Source organism: Centropristis striata, chromosome 1, assembly GCF_030273125.1.
Source record: "Centropristis striata isolate RG_2023a ecotype Rhode Island chromosome 1, C.striata_1.0, whole genome shotgun sequence".
Lineage (NCBI taxonomy): Eukaryota > Metazoa > Chordata > Actinopteri > Perciformes > Serranidae > Centropristis > Centropristis striata.
Window position 1 is genome coordinate 13,414,810 of NC_081517.1, and position 20,418 is coordinate 13,435,227.

The 20,418-nt window shown below is 38.0% G+C and overlaps 2 protein-coding genes across 3 annotated transcripts in view; one reads left to right on the forward strand and one right to left on the reverse strand.

Moving 5' to 3' along the window:
• The first annotated feature begins 105 nt into the window (after positions 1-105).
• pus10 (pseudouridine synthase 10) lies at positions 106-11,699 on the forward strand. The gene is made up of 18 exons (XM_059331720.1): positions 106-299; positions 1,457-1,591; positions 1,681-1,983; positions 2,068-2,154; positions 2,956-2,990; positions 3,077-3,191; positions 4,112-4,173; positions 4,280-4,325; positions 4,799-4,863; positions 5,917-6,002; positions 6,095-6,220; positions 6,294-6,350; positions 6,449-6,525; positions 7,546-7,601; positions 7,700-7,817; positions 8,314-8,456; positions 9,192-9,291; positions 11,205-11,699. Exons 2-18 carry the CDS (start codon positions 1,466-1,468, stop codon positions 11,241-11,243), a joined length of 1,641 nt encoding a protein of 546 aa, XP_059187703.1. The 5' UTR covers positions 106-299; positions 1,457-1,465; the 3' UTR covers positions 11,244-11,699.
• Positions 11,700-15,274: 3,575 nt separating this feature from the next.
• Positions 15,275-20,418, reverse strand: part of akt3b (v-akt murine thymoma viral oncogene homolog 3b) — a 33,394-nt gene continuing 28,250 nt past the window's right edge. The window contains exons 14-15 of one of the 2 annotated variants that reach the window (XR_009394177.1): positions 17,696-20,082; positions 15,275-17,475 (exon numbers count right to left, since the gene is read on the reverse strand). Coding sequence is in view for 1 of the 2 variants with exons in the window: in XM_059331744.1 (XP_059187727.1) it covers positions 19,997-20,082 (86 nt within the window). In the remaining variant the exon portion in view is untranslated. Of the gene's footprint in view, positions 20,083-20,418 lie in introns of both variants that reach the window. The other variant, XM_059331744.1, reaches the window with a different exon arrangement.

Genomic DNA, 20,418 nt, shown 5'->3' on the forward strand with positions numbered 1-20,418 from the left:
TTACCGATTTAACCTCGTTCATAAACGCTTTATTTTTTAATTGAAATATTATATTTATTTTACATTTTAACAGATTATACACTAAAATCAAAATGAATCAAAATCCAATTAGGTATAGCCTCTTTTTATTTTTCCTTTTTCTCATTAATCTAAAAGACGCTGATCCGGATCGATTAGCTTCGTCTGTCATAGCTGAGTTAGCAAGGAAGAAGCATTTTAGATGAACATGTTAACCAGAAACTGAAGCGTTTCTTGTTTTATTACTGTATATCTTCGTGAATTCACCGCCTCTGTGCCCGGTAGGTTTGTTTCGAGTGTTTAGCAGCTGTCTGTCTGTGCTGTTTGCGTTCACATCCTTTCATTATGGCTGCTTGAAAGCTAAGTGTTAGCTAAATTAGCTCAGAGAGAGAGTGGACATGCTGCAGCCTCTTGTGCAGGATTGTTTTAGGATCCTGGTGTACATCATGTTCTCTACTGATGAAAAGTAGCCACAAAAGCTTGATTGGGTCCAGTCAGATGTCTACCCTATATGTTTGAATTGCCTTTAAAGCTTTTGGGTTGTAAAGTCTGCTTTAAAATTTGTTATTTTGTATGAAGGATTGTTTTTTTTACATGAGAGAAATAAATGCTCCACAATGGTTCAATCAGACTGACAACTGGAAGGGCAGAAAGCAGAGAGGAGAGGACAGAAGAGGCTGTTTACACAGAGCTGAGAGGAGAGGACAGGAGAGGCTGGAAACATGAAAATACTTCAATACGTGCAATATCTGGAACAAACTCTTTTTGGTCATATGCCCTTCATTTAAAATATTTTGTGTCTTTTTTTATATTATTAGATCTTTTTGTGTTATTTTGTCTTTTTTTGGTCCTTTATTGTCTTAACGTCTTTCGGGATAATTTTGTGTCTCTTTTGATATTTTTACATAATTGATTTTGGTTATTTTGTGACTTTTTTGGTAAATTTGTGTCTTATTTTATATTTTTACATCTTTTAAAAAATATTTTGTATGTTTTTGGTCATTTGGTGTCTTTTTATGGTCTTTTTTATATTTTTAGATCTTTTTTATGTTTTGTGTCTTAAAAAATATTTTTACATTTTTTTTGTGTTATTTTGTGACTTCTGGTGATTCTGGTGGTGTGAAATTCTGGTAATTTTATGTGACTTTTATGGTAATTTTGTCTGTTTTTTACAACATTCATGACACTTGTGGGCACTTGGAAAAGTGTTTATATATAAATTCCATTTTGTAAAATTTTAATAAACAATTTGTCAGATAAATACAACTTCTTCTGATCTCTGTCATTCTAACTGTGCTATTCTGCTCAAAGACATGTTTGAGTTGTTCCCACTTCCAGCCATGTTTGTGCTGATTCCATAGAGCTGCAAGACTTATAGATTTTGTATAGATTTTATATACTGCAGTGAAATAAAAAAACGTCTCTTTACCTCCTGCAGTCTGGAGTCATGCTGCCGCTGAAGGACAAAGATAAACCCATTGTACAGAAGCTGCTGGCGGCCGGCTGCTGCGCTCGCTGCATCCTCAGGTTCTGCTGCGTCAGCGTCCAGGCTGCGTACAGACAACCCCAACAGGTAAATATTTAATTACAGCTGATTTAAAACTGGTGGTTCCCTTTTATTGCCAGTTGTGATCCGTCATACAATGTGTCTTTCTTTATCAGGATACACTCCAAGATCTCCAAGCTTTCGTCAGCAGTACAGACAATAGCAAATCCCAAGATTTAGCAGCAGAGTCCACAGAAGAAAACAACAAATCCCATAATGCAGCAGCATCAGAACCACCTGAAGATCCACCTAGCAAAAGGGCAAAGCTGGAGCCTAGCGGGCCTGGTGCTCCGGCAGAGGAACACGCTGCTGCTGCTGCTGCTGCTGCTGTCACACTGACGGAGGAGGAGGAGGACGGTGTGTGTGTGGTGTGTTTGGGGATCCTGCAAGAACTCTGTAGTACGACTCGGGCTGTAAAGGTGTGTGTGTGTGCTGTTAAATATTCACATGTCTGAGTCAGAGTAAATCATGTTTAAGATGACCTGATGATGTTTTGTTCACAGATAGCAGAGAGAGTGAAGGCAGAAAAGTACGAGTTTGACACGCTGGTGCTGTCTGTGTCTCTGCCTGCTCAGCTGTGTGTCCGCGAGGTCAGTCAGAGAGAGAGTGTGTGTGTGTGTGTGTGTGTGTGTGTGTGTGTCTAAAAATACTCAATTACAAGTAAAAGACGGAAGTATTGGCTCCTTTCAAAGTATTATATTGTTATAAAATTTATATTATTCTGTTGTGATTACTGACAAATGTCTGTCACAATTTCAATTATTGATTCAAAATAGATAAAAAAGTAGCTTTTAATTTAAATGATCAAAATAAATTATGGTAAATTCTACAAAAATATGGCATAAATTTAGCCATAGGAGCAGCTGCAGCTAATGATGTATTTATTTTTGGAAAATTATATTTATTGTATATATTTATATGTATGTGTATGTATATATATATGTGTGTGTGTGTGTGTGTGTATATATATATATATATATACATATATTAGTTTATTATTTTAATTGTCTGTTTTAATATATTACATACACTGCTATTCTTATGCAGCTGCTATTTTGAGAAAGATTACATTATCTTGGTGTATGACAACATGGTTGATAATCTTCAAGATATTTAATAAATAATAAATAAAAAACTTTGGATATTCCCCATAGCTGCATATATCAATTTCTTCATGGCTAGGCAGTTGGACATTTTTTTAAACCAGTGTCCACCTGCAGGGATTTTTCTGATTTATGTCATTCTTACTGTGTTATTCTGCACAAAGACATGTTTGAGTTGTTCCCACTTCTAGCCATGATTGTGCTGATTCCACAGAGCTGCATTTGTTTAGTTTGTGTCTCATTATTACTTCTTTATTACAACTGTTGATGAGTGTTTTATTCCTGCAGCACTCCTGTTGGCTTCATGTGAAGAAGGAACTCAGGTAAAGTAATATTTTCTTATTTTAAATCATCCAGTCATCAAATTGTGGAATCAGAAGTGTAATTTGTCTCTCTTTGACTCCTGCAGAGAGAAGAGCATGGCGGTGGATAAAGATGATGTCATCCAGGTGAAGGAAGCCTTCAAGTGGGTCATGCAGGGCCGAGTGGCCAAAGAGCTGAGCGGAGTCGCCGTGGTCACCAGGGTAGGAGAGAAAAATTCAGTCATGTTGTATACAATCATATACAAGCTTGACTTTATAAATTACATTTTTAATTTAACCCTTGTGCATGTGTGCATGTGTATTAGGGACATCAAACAATCTTTTTGGATCCTTTATTCATATGACATACATTTGGAGGTTTTTCTTTCCTTAAACTTTTTAAGTGTAACCTGAGCTTCTATAATCAGTCTGTAAAAAACAACTGTGATTCCAAAATGCTCAAAAGGACAAAAGAGTCTCCATTAAAACTAATTTTTCAACATAAAATAAATCATGCATTCTACTATGTCAAGAATTGAATCTCGAGCTCTGGCTTTAAAACTGTAGATTTTAGTATTTTCCACCAGGTTAAACAACTTTCTCCTGTTCACACTATGGGGCAAATACATGCTGTTTCCATCAGAATTGTTGCTGCTGTATTAAGAAACTCTGGAGTTTGATGACATGCAGTAAAATCATTGTTGTTGTTTTTTCACATTTCCCAGATTGAAATAAAATGGGCATTTTAAAGAGTTAAAATTTAATGAATATTTGGTATTTATGATCAGGAATGAAGTTGTTTGAAAATTGAAATAGAATAGAATATTAGTAAATAATATATAGAAAATAATACTAATATATAAAAGGATTATCACCTTTGCACATCTGACATTGCAGAAATAATCTAAATAATTTAAATAAATTTAGCTAATAACTGACATATCCCACACTGAGAATAAAACAAACAAAAAATCACCCAAAACAATATAAATAATATACATTAAAGCATCTTTTTTTAAAAGATGCACAAGAGTCAAACGTATTTAATTTATTTTTTCTCCTTCTGATTGTAATACATAAATATAATTTCTTCATGCTAGATGATAAATGTAATAATCACAGATAACTATTCTTTCTTCCAGAGTTCGTTCGAGGTCGGAGTGGAGTTCACTCACCCAGAGACCGACTCCGACTGCCACTTCCTGTGAGTCCTTAAACCTCTGAAGATCTGCAGAAAGCTTAAAAATAAATGAATGAATCATAACTTTAGTATATTGATGCTTCTCTCTCTCTCCTGTTTTCTGTTTCAGTGCAACAACGTGTGGCGACTGCTTCAAACCCACCAAGAACAAACAGGCGAGGAAGCTTTTCTGTAAAGGAATAGTTGACATATTGCTAGCCTGGCCCTGTCCAAAGGAAACTAAATCCAGCTACCAGCACCTATTGAGCTGATTAAAAAATAAAAATCTTGGCTTGTTTTAAAGAAAAAGCAGTGTACTTCCTGTAGTCTTTGCTGACTCTTAAGAAGTCTCTCCTGATTTTTTATTATTTCATTAGATGATTGAGAGAGAGGAGGGAGCATTACCGCTATAAATGCACAAAATAGAATATCTAAATGGTTTTTTTTTTTCCTTTTTAATAAATTAGCAAAAAATTCTAAATTTGACATTATGGTGTATTGAGTGTAGATTGATGAGAGAAAAAATGTATTTAAATGACTTTAGCGTAAAGCTGCAGCATAACAAAATTTGAAAAAAGTGAAAACTTTCTGAATGCAGTGGTTTCTGTTATTAAAACTATATATCACTGTGCATTTGTTCTCTCTGCAGTCGGTGTTCACCAGGATGGCCGTGGTCAAAGCTCTGGAAAAGATATCTGATGCCAAATTCCTACAGTAATATAAATTTCTAAATTATCTATCTAATTTTTTAAATTTTTTATATTTCAGTAACTTTGTTTAACCCTCTGAACCCCAACAAGACATTTCAGGGTTTTTTTTTTTGCTTTTCTTACATTTTCGTCTGTGTCTTTGTATTTTACTGCAGTATATAAAGCTTTAAGTCCTGCAGCTCTGTGGAATCAGCACAATCATGGCTAGAAGTGGGAACAACTCAAACATGTCTTTGGCCAGAATAACAGTTAGAATGACAGAAATCAGGAAAAAAAAGACAAGTTGAATTTCTCTGATTTTTTTTTTTTAAATTGGAATAATATGGAATTTATATATACATTATATTATTATATTATATTTTCCATGCGTAGAAAAAAAACGTTTTCTCCACATATTGTACAAATTGAAGTATTGTCATGTTTCCAGCCTCTCCTGTCCTCTCCTCTCTGCTCTGTGTAAACAGCCTCTCCTGTCCTCTCCTCTCCTCTCTGTGTAAACAGCCTCTCCTGTCCTCTCCTCTCTGCTCTGTGTAAACAGCCTCTCCTCTCCTCTCTGCTCTGTGTAAACAGATTTTCAGTGAATATTTGTCACGTGACCGTTGGTCTCAGCAGAATCAATCATGTCTTCACAGTGTCTCTGAGGAGCAGAATTTAATGTTTTTAACAGGTTAGTTAAAAATTAATAATTAATCTGGTTAGTGTGCAAACGCTTTATTTTAAATGACACATTCTGACACAACTAAACATTTTAACACAAGTTTTGTTTATTTTTCATAACAGAAAATGATTCATTCAAGGTCTGTCAGAAAGTTTAAATTTCAACGATAATGTCTGCTTTGACGGTTTCTTTCTATGAATATCGGTGGATTTTTGGCAATTTTTTTTTAAAGAAAATGCGTGGGGTCCAGAGGGTTAAAAAGTGCAGTTTGAAATAATAGTTGATTTATTTTGCAGGAGACTTTTCATGTCAAAATGTTGGTGATTAATTCAAACATTATTTTAGCTACAAGCTTGCGACCACTTGTTCTTTTTCCCCCCTTTTTTTTTCATTCTGCAGACATTACCCGTGTCCACCGGCGCGGCCGAGCAGCAGCTGCAGCCCTCAGGACGTCCAGTGTCTCCATGTGTCTGTCTTTGTGGCAGGTTCTGTAGCACACACAACAGAAAGTCTTTTTACATGTTTTTCTGCATTCTGAATCAAAAGAAGATGAATCGTTTGTCTTGTTGTTGTCCAGGGAGGTACAACAAGTTCTGCCGCAGTCTGCCTCAGACTCCCTGGGTGATCGACGGCGAGCGGAGGATGGAGTCGTCAGTGGAGGAGCTGATCGCGGCGCCCGTCCTGTCCGCCTTCAGAGCCGATGGTGAGTCTGCGCTCTGACGGCTGCAGAACAGCAACATGTCACCATGATGATCCTTCTTTTTGTTTTGTTGCAGGATTTAATTTCTCCTCGTCTGGCCGGGAGGACGTGGACGTACGCACTCTGGGAAACGGTGAGCACATCTTTTCTTTATTGCAGATGATTTTATCACCTGATGTTTGAAGAATGAGTTTTTATTGTTTTTATTCTCTGTTTTGGTTTGACTGGCAGGTCGTCCGTTTGCGATGGAGCTGCTGAATCCTCACCGATCCAGATTCAGCAGAGTGGAGATGAAGCAGCTACAGGAGGTTGTTTCATCTTCATCATCATCACTCACCTCACTAACTGCAGACAAAACACTCGACACTTTGTTGCCGAGCAAAATATCTCAACAACTACAGAATTTGGTCAAGTTTTTTGTTTACTTGAGGCCAAAAAGATTTTCAGAAGGCAGATAAAACAGATACACGTACAAGTAGAATCTGTCAGCAATGGGACAGATTTTGATGTTGGAAGTGCTCTAGTTTCTGTTTGTAGTCCAAATAGTATTGACCAATCACATTTTAGCTGCCTATAGTTGTAACAGTGTAACACATTGGCCAAAATATAATCTTGGAACTCATCAGTTACCATCTAAGAACGATTGAGTTTTCTATTTGCTTTTTATTTCATTAATTTGCATCATATGCAGATATCTGGTTATCGAGATTAGCCGAAATGTCGTCAATACATTAATCATCTAGAAAAAGTATAGATGATGTTGCTTATCGGCACACGGAGGAGGAAGTCTTGGCCAAGATATCCATTATTTGGATACACTAAACTGCAAAAAATATTGGCTCAAATATATCCTCAGAGGCTAATTTGCTGTCAGAGCAATAGCTGATGGGTATTGCCTTGCCTCTTAACAGTTGGACATGTGTGGAAAAAAACTCCAAAATGAGGTGCTCAGGAGGATGCAGACAGATGCTCAAACCACCTCAGCTGGCTTCTGCAGCTCTATTCTTAGCTCCCTAAAGCACATCTGCAAAACACAAAGAGAAACAAAACATCAACACAAAATCAAGACCAAAATATATATGCATGGTCCACTAGTGTTGATTTTTATCTTTCTTATGCACAACAAGAAGTCTGAAAAGTTGAAGGTGGAATTATAGGAACGGTTACAAACCCACAGAAAACACTAAGACACTATACATCCTCTGCAGTTTTCACAGTAGTTTTTGAGATATTTACTGACTGTTCTCTGTTCAAAGTTGTCATTGCCGCACACATGCATGCAAAGTGTTTACGCCTTATAACCTTGTTTTTGTTTTTTTGTTTTTTAGGCCATCAACAAGTCTTCAGATAAGATCAGAGTGAGAGACCTGCAGATTGTTACCAGGTGAGAAAACAAACTTAACTGCAGCTGCATTATTATTATTAAATATATGTGAATAAGATAAATGAAGCAGAACATAGCTGACAGGTGTTAAACTGCAGGGACGCCATGAGCCGCATGAAGGAAGGAGAGGAGGAGAAAACCAAGTCGTACACGGCGTTAGTCTGGACCCTCAAACCCATTCAGAGCCAAGACATCGCCTTCATAGATGACATCAAGGTACACACACACACACACATGCACAAACATGAACGCATACAGACACATGCACGTACACAGACACATGAGCACACACACATACACGCACCTACGCACAATTGCACATAAACACACACATGCATACACATGCGTACACATGCACACGCACATGCGCACACACGTACACATTTGCAATTCTGATAAAGCACAAATCAGGTCAGATCACACGATTGAGGATTCCTGTTCACCTACACATCTCTCCACACTCTTAGACAGATCTGACTGGACACAAACAGGGATTAAGTTACAGTTACACACAGTGCAGGAGATCTAGGTGCTGAATTTAGATTTGTTTTGATTTATTTAAATTAAGTTTTGAAATTGTACTCCACTTTAAATCGGATGTTTTATGTGTTTAAATTGAGTTTGAGTGACCACCAGTGGATAGAAAGTGATACTGCAGGATTAAAGTCACTGAAGATTAAAATATAAACTGAACTGCTTCTGACCACATCAGGACCTGACTCTGGACCAGAAGACCCCCCTGAGGGTCCTGCACCGGCGGGCGCTGGCCGTCCGTCAGCGAGTCGTCCACAGCATGAACGTGCGCTTCCTGGACTCTCATCACTTCTACCTGGGGCTGAAGACGCAGGCTGGGACGTATCCTCATCATACAGAACATATTATCATCTTATCTTATCTGTTAGTGCTCTCAGGATGCCAAACACACATTAAAATATAAAATTAGCGGATTTAAAACCAGTGAGGTCTGTTTTCTGAAGAGTTTTATATAAAATAAAAAGTGTGTCCATAGGAGGGCGCCAGAGGAACAGCCACAATGTTCTCGATACAGTCAGTGCTTAAACTTCACTACATACTCAAATATTTTTACTTTTCCAGTTAAAATTTAAAAGATGTAAAAGGAAATCATCCTCATATTTAAGTGAAAAAAAAATGCAGTTATTCATCAGATTTATATATTTTTAAAAATATATTTACTGTTTATGATCCATATTTTTAAAGAAATTATCATAAAAATAACATTTACTGTTATTTGATGGGAAGTGTTAATAATAATAATACATTTTATTTATAGGCACATTTTATGTCACTTAAGATTACTGTACCGTGTTGCTGCCAAACCATTTACAGTTTTTGGTTGTTGTTTTTTTACAGTGCAGGATCATTTTCTCAATACATAAAGGAACATTTCACCCTTCAGTTTGTCCCAAATATTCAGCACATGTGGAGATACGTGGTTTATACTGGACAGAAAGGAGAGGAAATACTGATAAATTCAGCACAGTAAGAAGTTAATATTTACCTCTGAGATGTGAAGGTGGAGTAAATCTGTTCTCCTCCTCCTGTTGTTGAGTCCTGAACGTGAGCTGACAGTTATATCAAAGAGTTCGTCCACGGAGACTTCGGACGCACCAAACCCAACATGTCGGAGCTGCTGAAGACTGACACAGACATCCTGGAGCTCGACGTGGAGGTGAGGTCAACACAAATATATACAGTCATGGGAAAAAGTATTAGACCGCCCTTGTTTTTTCTTCGATTTGCTGTTCATTTTAATGCCTGGTACAACTAAAAGTACATTTGTTTGGACAAACAAAAATAGCTGATAAGGGTTTAATTTAAGAGCTCATATCTAGACATTTTCCATAGTTTTCTTGAAAATGATTTTGGTTATTATCAAGAAAACCATGGAAAATGTCTAGATATCGGCTCTTAAATTAAACTCTTATCAGCTATTTTTTGTTTTTATCATTATATTTGTCCAAACAAATGTACTTTTTAGTTGCACCAGGCCTTAAAATGAACAAGAAATTAAAGAAATCAAGGGTGGTCTAATCATTTTTTCCATGACTCAACATTATTATCCATTCAGACATTTAAAATACGTGGTATGTTGTGTCTCTTTATACGTTTAAAGGAAACCATCTTTGAGTTCTTCTGCAGCTTAAATCAAACATGATGATTAACTTCAGATATTGTAATTTTATAGCGGCTAATAATCGTTAGGATGGTTTAAATCTGGATTTATCATATTATATATATGGACAAAATAATTATACAATGTCATTTAGCAGACACTTTTATCCAAAGCGACGTACAAATGAGAGTAATACAACACAAGCAAGGATGAAGTCATAGCAAGGGTAAGTGCTGTGGGTTAGTTCGAGTCCATTAGGACACAAGTGCTTTATAGGTCGCAAGAGCAGTCAGTGCGATACTTGTCGTAGTCGTCAGTGTAGATCAAAAGTGAAGGTGTTCAGTAAAGAGTTGGTCTTCAGTCTCTTCTTAAAGATTGAGAAGGACTCAGCAGAACGGATGGAGTTTGGAAGTTCGTTCCACCACCGGGGCGCTACAGAGGAGAAGAGTCTGGTTTGAGACGTAGAGGCCTTCAGCGGCGGAGGAGCCAGACGTCTTTCACTGGAGGAGCGTAGTGGACGGGAGGGTTTGTGAATCTGAACAAAGGAGTTCAGATAAGACGGGGCTGTGCCCGTTGCTATTTTGTAGGCAAGAGACAAGGCTTTGAATTTGATTCGGGTTGTGACCGGGAGCCAGTGCAGAGAGATGAGGAGCGGAGTGACATGTGCTCTCCTGGGCTGGTTGAAGACCAGATGTGCAGCCGCGTTCTGGATCATCTGCAGAGGCTTGGTGGTGCAGCAGGAAGACCCGCCAGTAGAGAGTTTCAGTAGTCTAAACGGGATAACACAAGGGCCTGAACCAGGAGTTGTGTCGGTTACTCGATCAGATAGGGTCTGATTTTCCTGATGTTGTACAGGGCGAATCAACAAGATGAAGATTGATAGGCTGATATAAGGTCGGACGGGGTGGGATGACAAGGAGCTCCGTCTTTGAAGGGTTAAGCTGAAGGTGGTGTTCTGTCATCCATGTGGAGAGTTCCACAAGACAAGCAGAGATGCGGGCCGAGACTGTGGGGTCGTTTGGTGGGAAGGAAAGGAACAGCTGGGTATCATCGGCATAACAATGGTATGAGAAGTCATGATTGCGGATGATTGTGCCAAGTGAGGTGGTGTAAACTGAGAAGAGAAGGGGGCCAAGCACTGATCCTTGGGGCACCCCAGTGGAAAGGTTTTGTAGTTTGGACACTCCTCCCTTCCAAGATACTCTAAAAGGTCTCCCTGATGATAATAATAATAATAGTGTCTGACCTCGATATTTCTATGAAATACATATAAAAATATCAGTTTTTGATACGGTTTTCTATTCCACAAAGAAAAAAAGGTTAAAGGGCATAAAATGTGACCTTAGTATTAAACTATAATTATAACAGGTAGCAGAATGACTGCAGTAAACATTAATAATAATAATAATAAATAAATAACTTGAAGAAGAATTGACAGTAGAATTGTCTGTGTGTGTTTCCTCTCTCAGTCTGTGGACGTGGACTGGCCTCCGTCTATACCAGAGTGAAGGTTCCTGAGAGGCCACAGGTTTGATCTCTGTGAGACCGGACCGCTGATTCTGCTGGGAGCGGGTCCTGCTGGATCCAGAGACTGAAAGAACAGGAGCCCTCCAGTCACAGAGTCTGCCGGCTGCTTTGTCTGTTTATGATTTTCTGATAGAAACTCATGTGATTTCTCTGTGTTTTCAGTTTAACCACAGAAACAGAAAAATGTTCCAGGTGACTTTTAGTGATGTTTTTCTGTTGTGATTTAGTTTTCTCTGCAGCTGTGTGAACCTGAGTTTCTCATTACACAACAGATTTTTGTTTTGATCGAACGGTGTCACCTCCAGTTTGTCATTCAGAACTGTTTATTCTCTGTACGGTGGCCTGTTTGAGACTTTATTTGAGATCTCAACACTTACACAAGTAAGTTCTTTATGAGACCTAAGACAGAAAATCTAACCAATATTTTATAAACTGTTGCAGCAGCTTGTTTCCTTATTATTATAGGTTGGGGGTTTTTTGCCATCTCACTGACAAATAATTGTGAGGTAGGGCTGGGCAATATGGCAAAAAAAAAGAATACCACAATATTTTACATCTCGATAACAAAATCTGTCATAATACAGCTTAATAACAGCGTTTTCTGGTAATTTCATAAATAAATAGTGGCATACAGTAGTGTTTAAAATAATAGCAGTCCAATGTGACTAACCAGATCAATCCAGGTTTTTAGTATATCTTTTTATTGCTACATGGCACACAAGGTACCAGTAGGTGCAGTAGATTCTCAGAAAACCAACCAGCTCTTAAGGCTGTGCAATTGGGCAATTAGTTGAAAGGGGTGTGTTAAAAAAGTAGCAGTGTCTGCTGTTGACTTTACAAACTCAAAACTATTTTGTTCAAACTTTTTTGTTTCTAGGATTTAGCAATCCTGTGAATCACTAAACTAATATTTTGTTGTATGACCACAGTTTTTAATAACTGCTTCACATCTGTGTGGCATGGAGTCAACCAACTTGTGGAACCTTTCAGCCGTTATTCCACTCCAAGATTCTTTAACAACATTCCACAATTCGTTTACATTTCTTGGTTTTGCTTCAGAAACAGCATTTTTGATGTCACCCCACAAGTTCTCGATTGGATTGTTGGTTTGGACGTCTCCAGACTGTCTTTGATCATCCTGGAGCTGATCATTGGCTGAGCCTTTGCCATTCTGCTTATTCTTCCATCCAATTTGATGGTTGTCTTCCGTTTTCTGCCACGTGTCTCTGGTTTTGCTCTCCATTTTAAAGCATTGGAGATCATTTTAGCTGAACAGCCTATAATTGTTTGCACCTCTTTATAAGTTTTCCCCTCTCCAATCAACTTTTTAATCAAAGTACGCTGTTCTTCTGAACAATGTCTTGAACGACCCATTTTCCTCAGGATTTCAAAGAGAAATGCATGTTCAAGTGCTGGCTTCATCCTTAAATAGAGGCCACCTGATTCACACCTGTTTTTTCACAATTTTTGAACACACCACTTTCAACTAATTGCCCAATTGCACAGCCTTAAGAGCGTGCATATCACGAATGCTGGGTCTTGTTGGTTTTCTGAGAATCGACTGCACTTACTGGTACCTTGTTTGCCATGTAGCAATAAAAAATATACTAAAAACCTGGATTAATCTGGTTAGTCACATTGGACTGCTATTGTTTTGAACACTATTGTTCATGTGTTCACATAGTCCATCCACAGCCTCTCAGGTTTTGCTTCTATGTTCAAGAATCAGAACATTAATAGACATCCAGAAGACAGAAAAATTACTGTAAAGCAGTTCAGCTGCTGGTTTTTATGACTTCACTATAGAAACAAAATTAAAAAATTATTTCAGATACATTTTTTTTAAATCCTTTTAGTGATATATATATATATATTTTGTTAGAAAATACTAAAATATTGGCAAAAAACAAATTTTTTCCACAAGGGACATGCAGTATTTCTTCAACCTACTTCAAAATAAAATATAAAAACTAATGCAGAGGACACAGACGTGGTTATTTAAGCCAAAAAATGAGTTATCTTGGTGGCACCAGAAGAAAGGTTTATTCTCTGTACGTCAGCCTTTTTGGGACTACTCATATTTCATTTTTTCAGATCTCAACACTTAAACAAGTTACTTTATGCAAACAGAAAATCTAAACATTATTTTATGAGCTGTTGCAGCAGCTTGTTTCCTTAAAGGAATTATAGCATGTTTTCTGGTAATTCAATTAATAGTCTAGATCGTTTACTGTGGTTTATGGATATATAAACAGCAGAACACATGGTAAAATCAGTTCAGAACGTAAAGCGACATTCAATAAACGGAAATATAGTTTTTTCAGCCATAACAATAAAAAATATATTGAAAATGTATTTTTCTATAGTTTTGGTAGTATCACCCAGCCTTAATGTGAAGAAAAATGATTAAATATTGGCAACAACGTTTTTGTAGCATTGTTTGCACTGGTGCATCTAGCACAAGTAACATAAACGTAAATGTGATCCTGCAGTCAAACTACAAAATGTAAAGATATAAACAGCACAAGGTTCAGCGGTGCACAGAGAGGCTGCAGAGGCCTAAACGTGTCCTGCAACAGACGAGGTAAGGCAAAGCATAAATAATGTTTAGTTCACGTAAGATAAACCTGAAGCAGATGATGAACCTACAGCAAACGTCTCAACTACCCAAACAAGGATGAGATAACACGAGAACTTGATGGTTCTTGGCTTCTTTAAATAAGAGACTAATATTGTTTGGCCGGGGAGAGGTGGGGGGCCGGATAATATTCTTATTATGTTTCATGGTGAATTTCAAAGCGGTCATGTGACCTCTGACTTCATGTTATCTCAATGAAACCGGCTTTCTGGGTTCCCAAAAGTTGACTCATTGTGGAGAAATTAAAAAGACTGAAGTGAGATGGATAGACTAAGAATTTTCTCTTATTTGACAAAACAATTCTTCGATTTATTTTGTGGACACAAAATTCAGTTAAACAGTTAAATCGCAACATATTTATAGCAATACTCACCATATCGGGATAAAATTGTATCGTGGGGCCAACACGGTGATTCACACCTCTAATTCTTACTGCTTTCTCTCATTAAAGTTACTTTTATATTATAGTTATACACGTAAATCTGCATGGACATAAATTACATTTCACACAGAGATTTTTAAATATGAGCAAATCAATTCTACCTATACTGGTGGTGGAGATCTTTTTGGAAATGCCCGGGAAACACCAGAAAGTGCGGTATTGCAGATGTGAAAAACAGTATTGAAGGAAGGCAGACTACTGAAAAAGTCACTATAAAACCCTGAGAAATACTTCAGCAGAGAGTCAGAAATGTGTAAAACAAATCTAAATCAGACTGGTCCAGTAGTATGAAAGATTAGCGTCAGTGTATTCCACATCGGACAGCTTTTGGCTACTATTCTATCAAATTTTCACATTAACTACTAATATAATATATAATGTTATGTTTCCAATTTATTAAGTGGTGTGACACTAGTCTAACTTCTTATAGGTCTCTCATTAAAGTTGCTTTCATATTATAATTAGACATGTAAATCTGCATGTACATGAATTCAATTTCACACGGAGATTGTTATATATGTGTAAATCAGTTCTACCTACACTGGTAGTGGAGATCTTTGTTGAAATGCCTGCAAAACACATTGCAGATGTGACCAGAGAGGGAAAATAGTATCGAAAGGAGGCAGACTGGTGAAATAGTTACTATACAACCCTGAGAAGTCCATCAACAGTCATAAATGTGCAAAATAAATCTAAGTGAGATTGGTCCAGTATAATGAGAGATTAGCTGCAGACAGACACTCACGCGTGCAGCTAGCCTCCAGACTGATGAAAATAATGTGTTTCTCCGCTCCGTGATCCAGATCAGCTCCAGAGTTCTTCCTCAGCTCTCCACCAGTTAGTTTTCCTGTAATCCTGCTGCAAAATAAACAAACTCAACAGACAAACAAACAAATTCCTCGGGAGGTAATAAAGAGCCACGACAGCAGAAACCCTGAAATGTATTTCTTTTTAATTTAATTCAAAATAAATACTACCACGGCAATGCAAGTCCACTACTGGGTTCTTGCCCTAATGTTTTGGTAAGAAAACAAACAAGCAAACGATCCAAAACAAAACAAAACAAAAAAAAAAGAAACAAAACAAAACAAAAAAAAGAATAAAAAGAGACTTCAGTTAATGCATCCATCATCATCATCATCATCATCCTTCAGCGACTTTCAAGAGGTGCCTTTTCAACGACATACAAGGTAACACTGCCTAGAATGATAAACATAAATAAAACAAATACTATGGTACAAAAAAAGGGGGGAGGAGGAGGAGAGAGGGGAACAACCTGATGAAACCAGCACTGCAAAAAAATGAGAAAAAAATCATCCATGGTCCCACTTTTTTGTATTTTTGACTCTTTTTTTTTTTTTTTTAAAGAGGATGAAGGGAACAGACAACAGTGCAGACTCCACAGGTTCATCACGTCCTCACAAAGAAGTCGGGAGTCGATCGGGGACCACGGCGAGGTGGAGGAGGGGGCGGGGGAACATCCTCCGTGGACAAGTGGAGTTGGATGAGTCGACCCAGAAAAAAAAAACAATCAAAAATGAATGGAAGGGTCCAGTCTTTGACACTGTCTTTATTTTTTTTCCTTATTTTTTTTTCTTCTTAAATGTTTTTTGAGTCGTTTGTTGTTGTTGTGGTTTTTCAGTCACTATTCTCATCAGCAAGCGTGAGTCACACACGGAAAAAAAAAAAAACAAGTTTGTCGTCTGTCAAGATGCCACAAAAAGACCCAAGAAAAAGAAAGAAAGAGAAAAAAAAGGCATTGCATATTTACATCACGAAGTTTGGGGCGACTCGGCTTCTTTTTTCTGGCAGTCCTCACAGTCTTCATACATGAGTGTCTCACGGCTCAGTTTTCTCGTGATCGGTGACATGATTAGTGATTTATTGATACCCTCAGGTCAGGTTTAAAAACGTGTGTGTGTGTGTGTGTGTGTGTGTGTAAATAAATATTTCTCATAATACTGACAGGACAGAACTCCTGCATCTGGAGCTGGAAGCCTCGTTTCTGTTAGTGTCCGTGTGATAAATTAAATCTTCTTCTCTGATCTATCGTCTATAGTCTTTTGTGTATGTGTGTGTGTGTGTGTGTGTGTGTGTGAAAGTGTGTGTGTGTGTGTGTGTGTGTGTGTGTGCTGTCAGGGGTCCCACACAGCTGCAATCAAGATCAAAACTTTTCCCCCCATAAAACATCACACTCCCCGTTGCTGTTCGACATGTTTCACAGTCATATTTCTCACTTCATCACTTTTACACATGAACTTCCAAGAAAACAATTTTCCCCAAAATATCTTTCACAAACAGCTTTGAAGACATGGAAATTCTACCTCTGAACCTTTTTTTCCCCCGGGTGTGTGCAGGAACCCTGAAGAGTGTAAACTGAGAACAGCGAAACATGAAGTGGGCAGTTTTCTCCAGAAACAATAAATTTGATGTTTGTTGTGATAAAAAACAAGCATAGACATTCCGTTTTGATTTTCGTGGTGAGATTATCTTGTTTGGATGTGAGTTCTTTGATGACCCTTTTCTACCAACATGGAACTGGTTCTGTTTTACTTAATTTCGAGCATTTTGACACAAAAATTAACTTGTTCGGACCCCAAAAAAGTTGGTTCCCAGCTGCAACCAGATAAATAACAATGTTTCCTAATGAGTTTCCAAAATTTGTGTGCATGAAAACCATTTTTTTCAAAACATAAAGTTGTATTAATAAAGGTAGAATGTGTGCCTTTTTAGCTGCGACAGCTACAATAATGTGAAGGTGAACATGAAATATCAGCTGAGAGATGCAACATTATAATAAAACAATGTTTTTTAGAGGTTGTTTGCCAATTTTACTGATTTTATTATTATTTCAGGCGGCACAGAGTTTGGTAAAAAGTCAGTCAAAGGCGCATTTACAAACTTTATTTTTAACCATTTGTGATTTATCATATGTGTGTCTTTGTGGGTCAAAATAGACCGAATTTATTTTTTAATTTTTTCCGATAATATTTAGAGAGTCTAAAAAATGCCGTACTACAACATCATTTTTATTCCTGTTCAGGTTTGGAAGATCCATAAAAGATCTGGGTATTTTATTATGCACAGAAGTCTAACTTTTGAGCAGTTTTCATAGGAATGAACAGGGCCCTGACTCAAACACTGTACCCAGTTCTCTTTAGACAACCAACTTCTGTTTATCTCAATGAACCAACTCCTGATAATTGCTACGGTTGTTAATGGAAACAGCATCCATTTACATTTTCGTTAGTTGATTTTCCATAAAGATTTGAGATATTTTTTTATACACGGAAGTCAAACTTTTCTTAGCTTCATGTACCACTGAGCAGCTTTCATAGGAAACAGAGCCCCACCTCAAACGCTGTATCCAGTCTTCTTTAGGCAGCAGTCAGACAGACCCAATCCAACTTTCATCACAAAGTTTTCTACATTATTTTTCACAGTCTGGGGTTTAACTCCTGCCTATTTCGATGTACCAACTCCAACTTTTGCTCAACTTTAGTGGTTGGAAACAAGCATCCAATCGCATTTTCTTGATTTCATTTCCCATAAAAGATCCAGATATTTTTACACACGGTAGACAAACTTCATGTGCCACTGAGCAACATTCATAGGAATTAACAGGGCCCTGCCTCAAACATTCTCTTTAGTCCGCGGTCACATATATGCAAAACCTTTACACTGCCAAATATTTGCATTCAGTTCATCTTCTACTACAATGGTAAGACAGTTGAAAACTGGTGCCACCTTCTGTTTATCTCAGTGAACCTACTCCTGAAAACTGCATCGGTAGAGGATGAGAAGAAGCATCAACTTGCATTTTCTTTTGTTGTTTTTCCATAAAAGATCCAGATATTGAGCAGCTTTCATGGGCATGAACAGGGCCCCGCCTAAAACACTGTATCCATTTCTCTTCTCTTCTCTCTTCTCTGCTGCGGTAACACATATGCAAAAATGTAACACTGGCAAATATTCGTTATCCGTCCTCCACCATTCTACGCAGACAAAGGGGCGAATAAAACATTCCTCTGGTTGCAACGCAAAATAGCATCATCTGGAGATGCACGCTCTCTTCTTCTGCAGAGGTATTACGGTTGAAAACTGGCGCCACAAACTGCTTATCTGAATGTACCAACTCCTGATAATTGCTACGGTAGTGGATGGAAAGAAGCATCAATTTGCATTTTCTTTTGTTGAATTTCAGTCAAACTTTTTTTGGCCTCACGCTTTCATTGGAATGAACAGAGCCCCGCCTAATACGTATCCAGCTCTCTTTAGGCCGCCGACACGCGTAACACGATTTCGGATAACTACAACTGCTTTGACCCTTAGCTTCACCTGACAAACTTGGTTAAACAACAAAGTATTCTAATATTATATCTTTTTTTTTGAAAACACAAAATTTGATTTAGTTTGGAGTAAACTGCCGACTTCAGTCACAGCTGTTTCCTGTTTGCGCATGTGTAAATCCATGTGTGTGTGTGTGTGTGTGTGTGTGTGTGTGTGTGTGCTATGACAGCATAAAGTTGACCCCCATGTCCCACATACATACAAAACATACATACATTACATACATACATTAAGCCACATTTCCCTGTGTAAACACCCATTCCACTAGTCCTACAGCTACGATGAGGAAACAAAGAGCAGAGGTGAAGAAGAGGAGGAGGAGGAGGAGGAGGAGAAGCGGTGAGAAAGCAGAGAAAGGCCTCGTTCCCCTGCCGGCTGTGGAAAGCTGGAGCGGTTAGCTGAGTTTGAACGCGGTTGTGCTCTGTGGCGCCTGAGTGAACTGTGCAGTTTCTGGCAGTTTAGTGTTTCCTGTTTCAAAATAAAACTAAAGAAGTCAAAGCGCAAGAAAGAAAGAAAAAAAGACATGGGTTGAAAAAATACAATAGCAAAGTAGTAACACTGCAACGATGAAAGGAATGATACAGACTCGTCCATTCTTGTCCTTCTTTTGTTTTTTGTTTTTTTGTTTACCTGTAGACAGTGATGTCATTGCCATGGGGTTTGGGGGGAATGTGCGCTGCCATGGCAAATGTATGAGAAACAAAATCTTTTTTTTGTAGCTTTTTTTTTTTCATTTTGAGTGAACCACGAGCCATGCACTTATTCTCAACTAAGAATGACCCCCTCACAACCCCAGAAACCCGCCCGCCCTCTCCCAGAAAAAAAAAAACGAACCTCAACAAAACACCCTGTCGGTATGATACGAAACATCTGCACACGTAAGGCAACATTTTTGGTTTTTTGTTCCCTAAAACGGCTCTTCCAAACCAAGTGCAAAAAAGTCAAAAGAAGAAAAAAAGAAAAAAGGGCCGAAACAACAAACAAGACGAACAAAAAAAGATGAACGCAACCCGGGTCGACAACTTAATACTGACGGAGAGAAAAAATAAATAACAAAAACATTGCCTTCTGCAGTAAATAGCGCTGAAAATGTAGGAGACTTATTTTTTTAGTGTGGGGAGACCGGCTGGAGTCTATCCCACTGTGCAAAAACCTCTTTTAAAGTCCCTAAAAAGACTTCTCCCCGTCTGTGAGGAGGCAGAGAAGGAGAAAAAGAGGGGAGACTGGTATTTTTTTTCCTAAAATGGCTACGTGTTTTCCTCAGAATGGCCACGAATGGGGACGATACTGGCTGGCTGGGCCGCTCACTCCCGCCCGCTGGCTGAGTAGGAGAACTGTGGGAAATGAGGCCTTCGCTCGTTGTCCGCCGCGTCCATCCCATCCTCGTCATCTGCAGAGAGACAGAGACATGTTAGAGGCAAACAGAAACCAGCTATATACAGCCATGGAATAAAATGATTCGACCACCTTTGTTTTCTTCATTTTCTTCTTCATTTTAATGCCTGGTACAACTAAAGTTACATTTGTTTCGACAAATATAATGATAACAACAAAAATAGCTGATAATAGTTTAATTTAAGAGCTGATATCTAGACATTTTCCATGGTTTTTCTTGATAATAACCAAAATGTGAATTAGTGAGCTTCCATCAGCTCCTTCAAAGCGAATAAACAAAGCTGCAGTAATGTAATTTGGTCAGCAGATGGCAGTGTAATGTGTTGCTGTA

Bases quoted from the DNA above. Each gene is read 5' to 3' on its own strand.
- pus10 (XM_059331720.1), top strand. From the start codon at position 1,466: ATGCTGCCGCTGAAGGACAAAGATAAACCCATTGTACAGAAGCTGCTG. The intron at 2,155-2,955 runs GTCAGTCAGAGA...TTATTCCTGCAG, and splicing joins CTCAGCTGTGTGTCCGCGAG to CACTCCTGTTGGCTTCATGT. The intron at 6,003-6,094 runs GTTCTGTAGCAC...GTTGTTGTCCAG, and splicing joins TGTGTCTGTCTTTGTGGCAG to GGAGGTACAACAAGTTCTGC.